General features: G+C 33.1%; 3 protein-coding genes across 5 annotated transcripts; 2 read left to right on the top strand and 1 right to left on the bottom strand.

Annotated features, from left to right (window-relative positions):
- Positions 1 to 1280: 1280 nt before the first annotated feature.
- LOC108327648 (WUSCHEL-related homeobox 5) lies at positions 1281 to 2167 on the top strand. 2 transcript variants are annotated; one of them, XM_017561333.2, is made up of 2 exons: positions 1281 to 1745; positions 1854 to 2167. In XM_017561333.2, exons 1-2 carry the CDS (start codon positions 1415 to 1417, stop codon positions 2054 to 2056), a joined length of 534 nt encoding a protein of 177 aa, XP_017416822.1. In that variant the 5' UTR covers positions 1281 to 1414; the 3' UTR covers positions 2057 to 2167. The 2 variants fall into 2 exon arrangements, with proteins under 2 accessions (XP_017416822.1, XP_052729571.1); XM_052873611.1 differs by having other exon boundaries at positions 1851 to 2167.
- A 675-nt stretch (positions 2168 to 2842) lies between these two features.
- On the top strand, positions 2843 to 6865 carry LOC108326825 (26S proteasome non-ATPase regulatory subunit 7 homolog A). The gene is made up of 10 exons (XM_017560401.2): positions 2843 to 3184; positions 4157 to 4249; positions 4332 to 4413; positions 4540 to 4636; positions 4791 to 4866; positions 5006 to 5064; positions 5218 to 5340; positions 5609 to 5666; positions 5745 to 5830; positions 6622 to 6865. The coding sequence occupies exons 1-10, from the start codon at positions 2998 to 3000 to the stop codon at positions 6688 to 6690; spliced, it is 930 nt and encodes a 309-aa protein (XP_017415890.2). The 5' UTR covers positions 2843 to 2997; the 3' UTR covers positions 6691 to 6865.
- Positions 6866 to 9178: 2313 nt separating this feature from the next.
- On the bottom strand, positions 9179 to 11314 carry LOC108328370 (uncharacterized acetyltransferase At3g50280). Of its 2 annotated transcripts, none has more exons than XM_017562229.2 (2): positions 10655 to 11314; positions 9179 to 10104 (listed from the first exon to the last, which is right to left on the bottom strand). In XM_017562229.2, the coding sequence occupies exons 1-2, from the start codon at positions 11289 to 11291 to the stop codon at positions 9338 to 9340; spliced, it is 1404 nt and encodes a 467-aa protein (XP_017417718.1). In that variant the 5' UTR covers positions 11292 to 11314; the 3' UTR covers positions 9179 to 9337. The 2 variants fall into 2 exon arrangements, with proteins under 2 accessions (XP_017417718.1, XP_017417719.1); XM_017562230.2 differs by having other exon boundaries at positions 9179 to 10101.
- Between the last annotated feature and the right edge of the window lie 1382 nt (positions 11315 to 12696).

The raw sequence follows: 12696 nt of genomic DNA, 5'->3' as shown, positions 1-12696 counted from the left end.
TTTATATTTTACACAATTTGATATTGTTTATAGTTTTTGTGATATCATATATATTTAATGTTTTGTCTTTTCCGTATGTACCAGAAAATTGTCCTTTGATAATAAAAAGCATATTTATACACTATCTAATGATGTCGAAAAACATTCTTGTATTTAATAGCTCATGGATAAAGACTGTTGGAAGCTCTTATTCATATACACGTATCAAAGTATTTTTCGTATAAGCATCAAACTTTAAATTCACACCATGTTTACTGGTGGTTCTTACTGTGTTTTTTTTGCAATGCAATGTCATAGAAGGACAGGAATTGCATAAATCTCAAGAATATTTCAATTTTGATCACGTGTTTCCCTTTTTCTATGCTTTAAAAGCTATGATACATAATAGGGATTAAATTGGACCAAACGAAGAAGGAAAAGAAGTTTGAGTCCCGGTTTGAAAGACAATTACTAAAGACAAGAGAAAGTGACATAAGAAAAGCCAAGTTACTCTCCTTTTTGTAGGGCTTGAATTGTTCCTCTAAAATCAATCAATTGGGTGGCTCTGTTGTCTGTAGTGTATGTTTCCACATCTTAAAAAGAAGTTTTCCATGAAAACTAGTCAACCTAACTCGTATCTGTGTCAGTCTTTACTCTGATCACAATACTCCAAAAGAGATCAAACAATACGAAACTTTGACTTTCACTTCCCTTTGGCCCTCTTCACACTTAGATATATGAAACTACTTTAGACCATTCTTTATGAACTTTAGCAGACAACCTCTTCTTTTAAAATCAAATTTTGGCTTAACTCACACGTCTTCATGGAATTGGATTAATCTCATAAGTATAATTGGTGAAACATAAAGCATTGAAAATTACACAAAGACACATAACGACCACTTTATATATATTATAAAAGTACACAACTTAGCAACGATTGTTCTCTTTAATGAAAAACGCACAGTATTGTGTCTACAGATTAGCACGAGAAATGAAAACATTTAATTATGTTTCCATAGCACAAAATACGTAATAGTTTAATCACTACTAATGAAACATACATGTTTTCTGCCCCGGACCAAAACGTTGAATAGTGGCTGCTTTTGCGCATGTCTTTATCTTTTCTACTTCTTTATTAGCACAAAAAACTAGGCTAAATCAAACTACATATGTTGCTCGGTGTTGTTCATTAGTCTCATATTTCCTAAATTCAATAAGACAAGATGAATTATAAAACATAATGTTTGATCTGTAATGCCCCAAAAGCAATACAAAAAACCAAGAGGAAAAGGTCAGATTTTTGGCACTAGATTATTGAGTGATGGTATTATAAATGCACACGGACTGAGATCTTTATGGTTCAGAAGCTCAGAGGTAAAGTTTTCTGTTCAGAGGCACAGAATCTCTGAGAGGCTTCTAGTAGTGAAATTATATGGAAGAGGGCATGTCAGATTTTTGTTTTAGAGGTGAAAATGTTGGTGGTAATAGAGGTAGTGCCACTGGCACTAAGTGTGGGCGTTGGAATCCCACAACTGAACAGGCTAAGGTTCTGACTCAACTCTTCAGTTCTGGACTCCGCACTCCAAGCACTGATCAGATTCAAAAGATCTCTAACCAGCTCAGTTTTTATGGTAAGATTGAGAGCAAAAATGTCTTCTATTGGTTTCAGAACCATAAGGCTAGGGAAAGACAAAAGCGTCGCAAGGTTGATAAGGATGTCATTCGTAGTGAAAACTCCATCTCCATGAACTTTTTCACGCAAAGTAAGTACCATATCAGATTCCTTTTGTATTACCACAATCTTTTTTCAAGCATCAAACATAACTTGCTTGGTTGGTGTAATGCGTAATTTGATCTGTTTCTTTTAGCAGATATTACGCAGCTTTATGACGATTCTGAGCCTGAGAAAGTGACTGAGACTCTTCAACTATTCCCCCTGAACTCTTTCGGTGAATCAGAATCAAAGAATATGAAAGTTCATGCAAGTGACTGCAGGGATACTACAATGTTTTCATTCACAGAGGAGGAACAAATGAACCATCCACCATTAGATCTTCGCTTGAGTTTTATGTGAACATGGGAATCTTTTTGGGGTGGTGCTTAGAAAAGTGGAGGGTTTTCTTTGATAAATTGTTATTAGGTTTAGCATAAAGGAAATGCATTATGAAATGTTAAAATATTGTATCTTGATATTAATATTTACCCAGTTAAATATTGGAAATGCTTGGACATTCTTCTCTGTGTGTTAGTTCATGTGGGTGTTTTTTTTTTTTTAAGTATACTCTGCTGGATTATCCTTATATATCTTCAATACTTGGGATTCTAATTACTCGCATCCTCATGAGAGATGTCACCTTGGAATGCTTAAAGGATACCAATAATAATTTTACTATATGGTTAAAAATGAGTCATGCCTCGGGTCTGCTCCTATCTTTGAATATCATGAATCTTATGCACTCAAATGTGTGTAATAAATGATACAAAACGTAGTCATGATGCAAAATATCACGCTTCTGATAAGCTTAACAGCAGGGTGGCAGATAATCTATTTCAAGAATATCATCTCAAAATTTTAAAAGTGTACAATTTTTATTAAAGATTGTAATATTTAAAGCTATGAATAATGACTCCATTGTTATACGCGCGGAGTAACGGGTAACAAGATTATATCAATCATTAACAAAATTGTTAATAAATTTCAACTAATACAAATTAATTATTTTTTACTGGAAGATATAGTTAACTAACGTATGCCGGAAGTTTCAATTTAATATTGGGCCTGAGGCCCAATGTAGTTTGAGGAGAAAAGAGCGGGCCGAGAGATTGAATAAAATAAAATACGAAGATTAGAGTCCAATCCAACACAACACGCAAAGAAAAGTAGAAGAAAAGGCAAAGGAGTTGAGTTAGGCGCAGAAGAGAAGAGACGAGAGGAGGGAGAAAAGAATTGAAGTTGGAAGACGAAGAAGAAGAAGAGGAGGAAGATAAAGGGAAATTTGAGTTTCTGGAATTGCAATGGACGTGATAAAGACGCAGCAAATCTCATCTCGACCAATCGAGAAGGTCGTGGTTCATCCGCTCGTGCTTCTTAGCATCGTCGACAACTACAATAGAGTCGCCAAGGACACGCGCAAGCGCGTCGTCGGCGTTTTGCTTGGCTCATCTTTCAAAGGCACCGTCGACGTTACCAACAGCTACGCCGGTTCGGATCTGTTCTTTTCTCTTTCCATTACGGCATTCCTTTACTAAATAGTTGTTGGAGTTGTTGCCAGGATTTTTGCCCTAACTTTGCAGCGGTAATAGATATTAGTGAGATTGCGCGAGGTTGTTGATCCTAAAATTTGATTAAAGAAATTTCGACCCTAAAACCCCTCTCGCTGAACTTAAATCTCTTGAACATACACGCAACCTGTTAGGAGCTTAATCTTAGAATTACAGAATGTAAATTTAATGTTTAACTAGGTTTATTTATCGTGGTGGCCAAGATTTTAATTTCCCTAAGAGAGTTTAAAAAACATGTTCTCTTAGTAAAACGAAGCTGAGAGCAGTAGCATGTCGTTGATCATTTTCTGTAAGTTTTGAGGCTCTGTGTTTCGAATCCGTTGTTCATGCGTCGCACTTGCTCCTTCACCCTTGTTTATATGTGACCAAGCCCTTTACAGGTTCATCTATACTTTGTTCTGCATCACAACAGCCACTCATAACACTTTCTCTTTCACTCGCCTGCCTTGCTTTCTTAAGCCATCCTTTCCCACCTCCCTCGACCCTTTCTTGCTGATTCCCTTCACATCTTCCTCATCTCTGGACGCTGTTACAGGTTTAGTGTTTTGATTTGCTTTTCGATAACTGAAAATTGGTTTTTTTGGGCATGGTGATAATGGCTCTGGAACTGGTGGATATTTACGCGACTAATTATATCATGAGTCTCTTTGGATGCCATGGTTATTAAATTTCCGTTTTATGTTTGCTTCACTGTTGCTATTATCTATTTATTACCTATTTTCTATACGCGTGGTTTTCTCTGTGTTATATAGTAGGACGATTTTACATTTTGGTAAGATCGCCCTAACCCTAATAGGATCATATGTTTTACGATCTTGCGATCCCTCTCTGAATCCCTAGTGTGATCTTAACATTGACAACATTGCTCACTTCTTAGTTCTCTTATTGACAGTGCCGTTTGAAGAAGATGACAAGGATCCGAGCATCTGGTTTCTTGACCACAATTACCATGAATCAATGTTTTCCATGTTTAAAAGAATAAATGGTATGAGTTGGGAGAATTTTTTTTTCCTTTATTAATTGAATACTCTAATATAATTGAGCATGGATTTGTTTTTTGTTTACAGCAAAGGAGCATGTTGTGGGGTGGTATAGCACAGGTCCAAAGCTGCGTGAAAATGACCTTGACATTCATGGCTTATTTAATGAGTATGTTTTGATCCGAAAACCTGTGTATAATAATATTTCAATGCCATGTGTTTTCTTCACTTCCTTTTAGCATTCTGTCCTTATCCTAATCTTTGTCCAAATTGACCAAACTAATAATGATTGCAGTTATGTTCCAAATCCTGTCTTGGTTATCATTGATGTTGAACCCAAGGAATTGGGAATCCCAACAAAAGCATATTACGCTGTAGAAGAGGTTAAAGAGGTAGAAATTATGTCTTTTATATCTGTGATAGAAATTTTTTATTCTTTTTACTGATATTATTGCAAAAGTGTTCTTGCTGTGTAAGCTAGTGTTTGCTCATCACTAAATTAATTAGTAGTCAAAGAAAGTTACATATAGTTTATTCTGAATACAGAATGCCACCCAAAAAAGCCAAAAGGTCTTTGTTCATGTGCCATCCGAGATTGCAGCTCATGAAGTTGAAGAAATAGGTATTCCGTGCCATTAAACATAAAACTGCTGTAATTTTTATTTTTTTATTCTGTTTTCTGAAATGAAAATTTTGAATTTTATTATTCATACAGTTTTGTAACCAGTTCCTCTCTTTTTATTCTTCTTACCCTTGTGCAGGAGTCGAACATTTACTTAGAGATGTAAAGGATACAACCATTAGCACCCTTGCGACCGAGGTTTTACTTTTCCCTCATGCCACGTCCTTATTAATTTCTTTCACCGTGTTCTCTTTCCCTGATTCTATTTGTTTTTTCACTTCTAATACGTTTGTTGTCCTTTTAAAAGAAAAATAATTGATGTTGAGTGTTGACAATGTAATTTTTACTTAGGTAAGTGCAAAACTTACAGCCTTGAAGGGTTTGGATGCTAGACTTAAAGAGATAAGGAGTTACCTTGACCTGGTTATTGATGGAAAGCTTCCCTTAAACCATGAGATCCTGTACCATCTGCAGGTTCGTTTCTCATATTCAGGCTCAGTAAATTCCGGATTATTTACTTTGTTATCAATTAGTTCAAGAATCCTGATTTAGTATTTTCTGCTGATCCGAATTTCCTAGTTTAATTCGGAACCTTCTGTAGCAAAACTAACAAAGCATGTGATGTGACATTAATGGCTGGAAGGCTTAGTTGCTTGGAATAATAGAAGCATTCTTTTTCCTTTTTTTTTTCTTATGCTACAATATTCTTTCTAACCGTCTCACTTCTATTTGCAATTTGCAGGACGTGTTTAACCTGCTACCAAATCTTAATGTGGCTGATCTTATCAAGGCGTTTGCAGGTAGATTTGTGCCTTGTATTTTTCAATGTCATGTTTTTCTAGAATATCTCTTTTAAATCGTTGATCTGTCTTGTGTAGTGAAAACCAATGATATGATGCTGGTAATATACCTCTCGTCTCTCATTAGAAGTGTAATTGCACTCCACAACTTGATTAACAACAAGGTTAGATACAATTCCCTAAATTTTGCCGCAAGTATCATTTTTGTATGATGATTACGTAATTTGTTACCGTATTATGAGAATAGCAATTGTTGCAAGGTTGGGAAAAAAATTACTCCTCCATTTGTATATTAAAGTTCAGTATTTAATAAGCTAGGTACCTGATGAGCTTAGGGCTGTTCTTGGATTACTTTGAATTGGATTTGAGGAAAATGAAATCTGAACCAATTAATTTTTATCAGTTAATTTTTCTTTTATAAATTGGACGATCCGGAACCAATCAAGAACTGGTTGGTTTGGATCAATTTGAGTCCATAGTTATGCAAATGTGCAGAATTTTATTTTAGAAATAGAACGAATATATTTTGTTAAAAAAAAACTCGCATAATCTTGTCATTAAAAGGGGTAAATTACATCTTATTGTAATTGGCTTACATTAACTAAATGATGTAGAAGTTAAAAGAAAAATACACGATTGTACTATAAAATTCCGTGCATAATAATTAAAGACGAAAAACTAACAATATTGATTTTTTTTTTCAGTGTTTGTAGTTATAAATCTAATTCTCAAGCTAATACATCGATTTTGATTAGGTTAAAAATCAAAACTAATCAGTTTGGATTATTGGATTCAAACTAAATCAAACCCATTGATTCTCTGCGTACACCGTACTGGGTACATGGATTATATCTATGTAAACAATGATGAGTTAATCTTGTGAAGTGAAAGAGGTTGCTAAATCATCACTGATTTACTGTGTTTCATGTCTTGATTTATTGGAATGTGATTTCAGATGCTTAACAAAGAACATGAACGGGCAGAAGACTCAAAGTCAGTTACCGTGCCTAGTGCAGCTGCATAAGTTTTGATGGATTGTGATGTTCGGAACTCTCAATGTTATTGAATACTTGGATTAAGATTGTAACACTTTTTTTCTTTTTCTTTTTTTTACTTTTGTCGGGTTAGAAAACTTATACCTAACGTGGCATAATGATCTTTTTATGCTTGTTCAGGTGCTCCATGCTGTTTACCCTTCATTACTTTGCTCAATTTCTTTGTTTGGTAGTTTTGGAAACGGCTGTTAAAGAATTCGTGATTACAAACAAATTTAGATTTCAAAAATATCTTTTGCCCTGCTTAATTTTTTTCTGTTTTTTAATTGACCGGAATCCGCTGAATCCCGTACATTGTGTTTAGTTGAGACTAGGAAGAAATCATATAAGATGCCTTGCTATGGTTTATGGACTATATGCATTGCAATTGTAAATTATTTAGACTGTAAATTACTCGCCAGTTTTTTTTATTTTCAACCATTTTTATTTTTCGAAACATACCAGCTTGAATTTAAATGATAATCATCTTGTATAACAAGCATTAAAGTTTCTGGCGTTGGAAAAGTTAACTAATAAGACGATCTATATTAACTATATAGCAGTATGGACAAAAATAATGAATTTGATAAATGCTTCGAGTCTTCGGAGGTAATTTTCCTTGGTTAAAACATTTGGGAGTAATATTTTACTGTTAGAGAACTAGTTTACCTTGACGGCATACAAGTTGTTCAAGGATTTTTCTTAAAAGAAAATGCTTTTACATGCTATTGTTTTATTATTATTTTTATATGATGTAATATGATCCTATCTCATACTAGACATGATCAAGCTTTTAACTTGTTGCTGAATATTTCTGCACAAAACATTGAAAATCTGTGAACCAAACATCCACAGGTTTGTAACAGAATGTTCCAAATTAATGTTAATCTATAATCTCTGACACATAATATATCATCAACTCACACACAATTTATCCAACACCTTTCATTTACTAATGGAAATCCATGTTAGTATAAGCTCAGCTTACAATACTATCCAAATCTATAAATACATGGAGAAAATTAAAATTCAAACTAATTTCTCTTGGTTGCGTTCCCTTTAAAGAAAAAAAAGAAAATACTTTGAAGAGGAGGAATTGAAAAAATTCAAATGTTCCCTGAACACTTTAAAATCCTAGCTTAAACTACCAATCAACTTGAAAATTAATTCAAACTCAAAAAACTTATATTCTTTAAAATCGTGCCATGCATTTACTCACCAAAAAGAGAATGAAGAAAGAAAAAAGTTTACTGAAGACAAACTCAGGATTGAAGCTATAAACTTGTATTTTATTAATTTGTAGCCTAAAATTAACCAAGAAAGAGAAAAGATGCTTTGAGTTTGTTTAAGACAAGAAGAAAGAAAATAATAAAAGAATGAGAAATAAAACAGAATGATGACCAACACTTATTATTTGAACTCATAACAAGTTTAAATTCCTTTTCAATAAAACCCTTGTATTTTTCCTCTTTATCCCTCACTAAAACAAATTCAAAGCTATTTCCATTCACACCACTCATCTAATGACATTTAAACCAATCGACATACATATTTGCACGTATGTCATTATTTTCTATATTTCTTAATAAATAATTTAATGTATTGATTAACATGTATCACACACATATAAAATACTGTTTTAGACAATTTGAGAGTCTTTGTCCAGTGCATAATGCATCTTAGTAACTTTATTTTCGTCTTTTTTTGATAAAAGTTTCTAATAAATATTTAAGAAAAAATATAAAAATTAAATAATTTTTTTCATGATCTATAAAAAATACAATACAATAGGCATAAAGAGCAATTTCAGGAACACAAGCACATCTGGACAACCCAATTTTAAAATCACAAAAAAAAAAAAAAATCATTACCAATTTAAGTATAGAAAGATGTGGCAAACCACTAATGTTATTGGTGTCCAATTTTTCAAACATTTTCCCATTTTCCTCTAAAACCATCTCTCTTATTTTATTAAACTCCAAACCCTATTATTTATCTTTTTCATGGACTCACTCTCTCTTCTTTTCCTCTCCCTCTCTCATCCGAACGTAAGTTTTTTATACACGATATAATGAGATAAAAAAAAAAAGTGCATCATTCCAATAATTATTTTTCACGATTAAAAATGATAGCACTAGAAAAATTTAGGCAGTAAAATATTGAATTTTTTAAACTATATTACAATTAAACCTATTGGATTTAAAGATTGTTTGGCTAAAGGAGCTCTACAATAGACATTGTTTCGAAATGCTAGTTTTTGGCATGAGAATTCAAAAGACCTTTTTCCGGTGCTAATTTTGGCATGAGCATTCAAAAGACCTTCGTCACAAAACGGATTCTTAGCATAGGGATCTTATTTAAAATAAATTTAAGATTAAATTATTATTATTTTAAACAGTGGAAGTAAATTTAAAAAATGAAGAAAAATATTATGAAACAAACATTTATGTATTATGACAAAAGAAAAGAAAAGCCCACTCAGAAATTAAAGAGAAAATATAATTTTCGGAACAGAAAACAACAATTAATAGTACTTATAGAAGGTCACAATGCTGAGGAGATGTGGATCCATACACCAAAATTAGAATTCAAAACATAAATTTAAAGGCAGAAATAAGATTCAAACATGTGGTCCTATTATCCACACACATAAATCATATACTCAGGATCAGACTCCAGACGGGCCATCGTCTCAGGCGCCAAAACCACTTCCAAATCGGTGCTGCCACCGCCATTTCTCCCGGGAAACGCCGACAGTTTTCCATCGAACTTGTTAGCTCCACCACTTCTCACGGCCAATGGCCGTCCCCACCCGAAATCGTTGTCGTACATCGGAAATCTTGGAGAGCTTCCCATCTGCACGGTGGCACCGTCATGGTTCCCTAACTCGAAGCACTTCGGCTCACGCTCCCAATTCTCCACGTTACGACGCACCGTATCACTACTGAACGCCGTCACGCTCTTGTGCACCTGTTCCGCACACCAGCCAAGGTCCATGGACACCACGTCACCAACTACTGCATGCGTCACGATGCTTTGAATCGCATTCCCGAAGTAACAATCCCCCAACTTAGGCTCCGAACGTTGCCGAACATTAACTGCCATTCGGAGCGTCGTCGTTTTACCCTTCTCCAAATTCCTTGCTCTAGTCACGCAACGCCACATCAGTGCGCATAAGGCCTGAAACGAAGAGATCTCTGTCGTTTCGCCCACTGCGACCTTTTTCAATGCTGTGTCATTGCTCAGCTTCGCCATTAACTCAACGTCCACCTCCTCCTTCTCTGCTCCAAATATTTTCCTACTGTTGTTCACCGAGCCTTTCAACTTCTGGATCGATTCACGGCTGAAACTGAAGATTCTCTCTCGAAAGGGCGAGTCAACATCGAAGGTGACCTTCATTTCTACTTAAACACAAAATTCATTTTAATATGCAAGTTCATACTGAAATTCATTTCCGTTAAAGATTTTTGCGGTTGAATATATATTTTTTAATATTACTCTTATAGTTTTCAGTGAGTGTAAAATTTTCTTTCAATCTCTATAGCTAAAATTTTGTATTCAATACTTTTTCACATTTTTCATAATCTAATATATACCTGACTATAAAGTTAATTTATTCTAACAAAAAAAATTATCAGGTGAGAAGAGAATTAACTTAACACGTGCTTCACAATGAACATTCCATGAGACAATAATGCTCTCACACACAAAAAAAAAATTATATTCATTTAACAATATATATTATTTTTATTTTTTTTATAAATAAAAAGTTCACTTTTTCTTACTGACTATTTTACTTTTGCATTGTCAAATGTTATTTATAGGTTTGAAATAATTTTTTCCATAAAAACTAGAGAGGAATTTAAAAGAAAAAAAAAAGCGCTGGAATTAAAATAAATTATTTTTTGTTAGTATGAAACCGATGAAGTAATTAATCGATATTGGGATTATTACCTTGGGGCAATCGAAGAACGACTTTCGACATGAGGATTGATTCCCGGTGAAAATCCGGGAGCCTAGAGGGACATATGAGTCCTCGAGAAACCGCAGAAAAGGTGTTGAAGAAGTTCCAAAAGGAGGAGCCGTCGGTAACAGCATGGCAGACGGCGCAACCGATGAAAATACCGTCTGCGAGTTCAGTGACCTGAATGGCCATGATGGGGGAGGAATGGGCGGTGTAACTGAGTTTGTGGTGGAAAGGGAAGAATTTCTTAAAGGCCGAGTGGACATCGGACGGCGACAGGAGGTCGGTGACAGAGAGATTGGTGGCGGTGGCGTGGATGAAGTCAACGCCAGCGTCGTTGCATGCGATATAGACGTGGCCGTGGGCATTGGTTTTGAATCGGCCAGCTAAAGGAGGAAAAATTGAGAGCGTGCGAGAAAGCGCGTTGGTGAGGTGAGGGATGAGAGTGTGAGAGGGGTGAGATGGGGTGGTGAAGAGACAGCCCTTTTGGATGTAGTGAGCCAAAAACATGTTAAGGTCTGAGATGGAGAGCTTTAGGTCTCCGAGAGTGGAGTTTTGGTGAGGCACAACAGTGCATTTTGATATCACAGCCATTTCTTCACACAGAGAAGTATAAGAAGAACTCATTTCTATGGAAAAGTACTTTGGATGTCCTCTTTATATAGCTCACATAGTATCTCTCCACCAAACTGATATATATATATATTTAAATATCTACACCGTTTATTGGTAACGCAGCATAATTATCCACATTCATTTTATTCTAGTCAATCAATGGGAGTTACAAACTTTTACACTAATTCATAGTTTATTTATGGCTTAAATATTTTTGTCTTTAAATATTAATTTCTCAATTTGGAATTCGTTAATTTTTTTTAACTTTTGTATAATTTGATTTCGAAACTTAAAAAATAATTATAGATGTAATGTTCATAATTTAATTATATTAAAAAGAAATTATACGTATTTTAAAATAATGTTTGAATTGTTTATATATTTCGACACTTATTATTTTAAATATTATTCTAAAATTTAATTTAATAAATTAATAAAATAAAATTAAAATTATATTAATCTATTCTTAATATTTGAAAAGTTTGAATCATATTCGAATTTTACATCAAACTAGAAATATATTTAAACTTTCATTTATTTAAGTGTTAAAGGATGGATAAGTTATTCATAATTTATATTTTTGGGGAAAATTTATTGCATAAATAAGTTGACTTTTTTTATTTCAAAAAATTAAATATAAATTATATGATATTACGTGATAGAGAATTTGTATTAATTTTTTTATAATAGCCATAAACTTTTTATCTTTAAAGTTATTTAACTTAGGAAAGTTTTTTATAAAAATTCCTTTGTTTTATTTGGAGTGTGTGTTTATAAAAATAAATTTATGAAAAAAGTTTATTGTTTTTTCTTTTTACTTTTATGAAATTTAAAATTGAAATCAAATCTCGATTTCTACATCGATTTATTTATATTATCAAATAAAAAGTTTATATTCAAATAGATATTTATAAATTTGGTATCAAATGAATGGTTTTCAATGAAGGTTTAAAAAGAATTAATGAATAAATAAGTCAAACTTCTAAGAGAGCTTAAGGAATTCTAAAAGAAAATTGAGTTGAATATATTTAAGGATATTCAATTCTCTTTCAATCTTCTTTTAGTTTAACCTAATCACTTTTTCAATGTTTCTTAGACTTTTTCAAAGTCCTTTATTTGACATGCAATATGATAAATTAAACTAAAAAATGTTTATTTTAATGCAGTTTTTTTTATTGTTATCAGTTGTTTTAGTCAAACCTGATCTTGTCTGATGTAATATTATGTTTTTACATCTAATGTGTAGAACTATTCGATATAAATTTACATTAGAATGTTTTTTATGTAACGTAAATTTATGTGTTTAGCAATAACATTGGATATATCTATAATAAAAAATAAAAATAATTGATGTAAAAAGTTTTAGCATTGTGTCAGTATATGAATTTATAAAGAATTATTGTGAATATCAAATTTT

Source organism: Vigna angularis, chromosome 2, assembly GCF_016808095.1.
Source record: "Vigna angularis cultivar LongXiaoDou No.4 chromosome 2, ASM1680809v1, whole genome shotgun sequence".
NCBI classification, from domain to species: Eukaryota; Viridiplantae; Streptophyta; class Magnoliopsida; order Fabales; family Fabaceae; genus Vigna; species Vigna angularis.
The sequence above is the reverse complement of the archived record's forward strand: the minus strand, read 5'-3'. Positions and strand labels throughout refer to the sequence as shown.

Excerpts from the sequence above, each read along its gene's own strand:
- LOC108328370 (XM_017562229.2), bottom strand. The coding sequence starts at position 11,291 with ATGAGTTCTTCTTATACTTCTCTGTGTGAAGAAATGGCTGTGATATCA. Across the intron at positions 10,105-10,654 it reads CGTTCTTCGATTGCCCCAAG|TAGAAATGAAGGTCACCTTC; the intron begins GTAATAATCCCA and ends TTTGTGTTTAAG.
- LOC108326825 (XM_017560401.2), top strand. The coding sequence starts at position 2,998 with ATGGACGTGATAAAGACGCAGCAAATCTCATCTCGACCAATCGAGAAG. Across the intron at positions 4,414-4,539 it reads ATTCATGGCTTATTTAATGA|TTATGTTCCAAATCCTGTCT; the intron begins GTATGTTTTGAT and ends TAATGATTGCAG. Across the intron at positions 5,667-5,744 it reads TCTTATCAAGGCGTTTGCAG|TGAAAACCAATGATATGATG; the intron begins GTAGATTTGTGC and ends TGTCTTGTGTAG.
- LOC108327648 (XM_052873611.1), top strand. The coding sequence starts at position 1,415 with ATGGAAGAGGGCATGTCAGATTTTTGTTTTAGAGGTGAAAATGTTGGT. Across the intron at positions 1,746-1,850 it reads CATGAACTTTTTCACGCAAA|CAGATATTACGCAGCTTTAT; the intron begins GTAAGTACCATA and ends TGTTTCTTTTAG.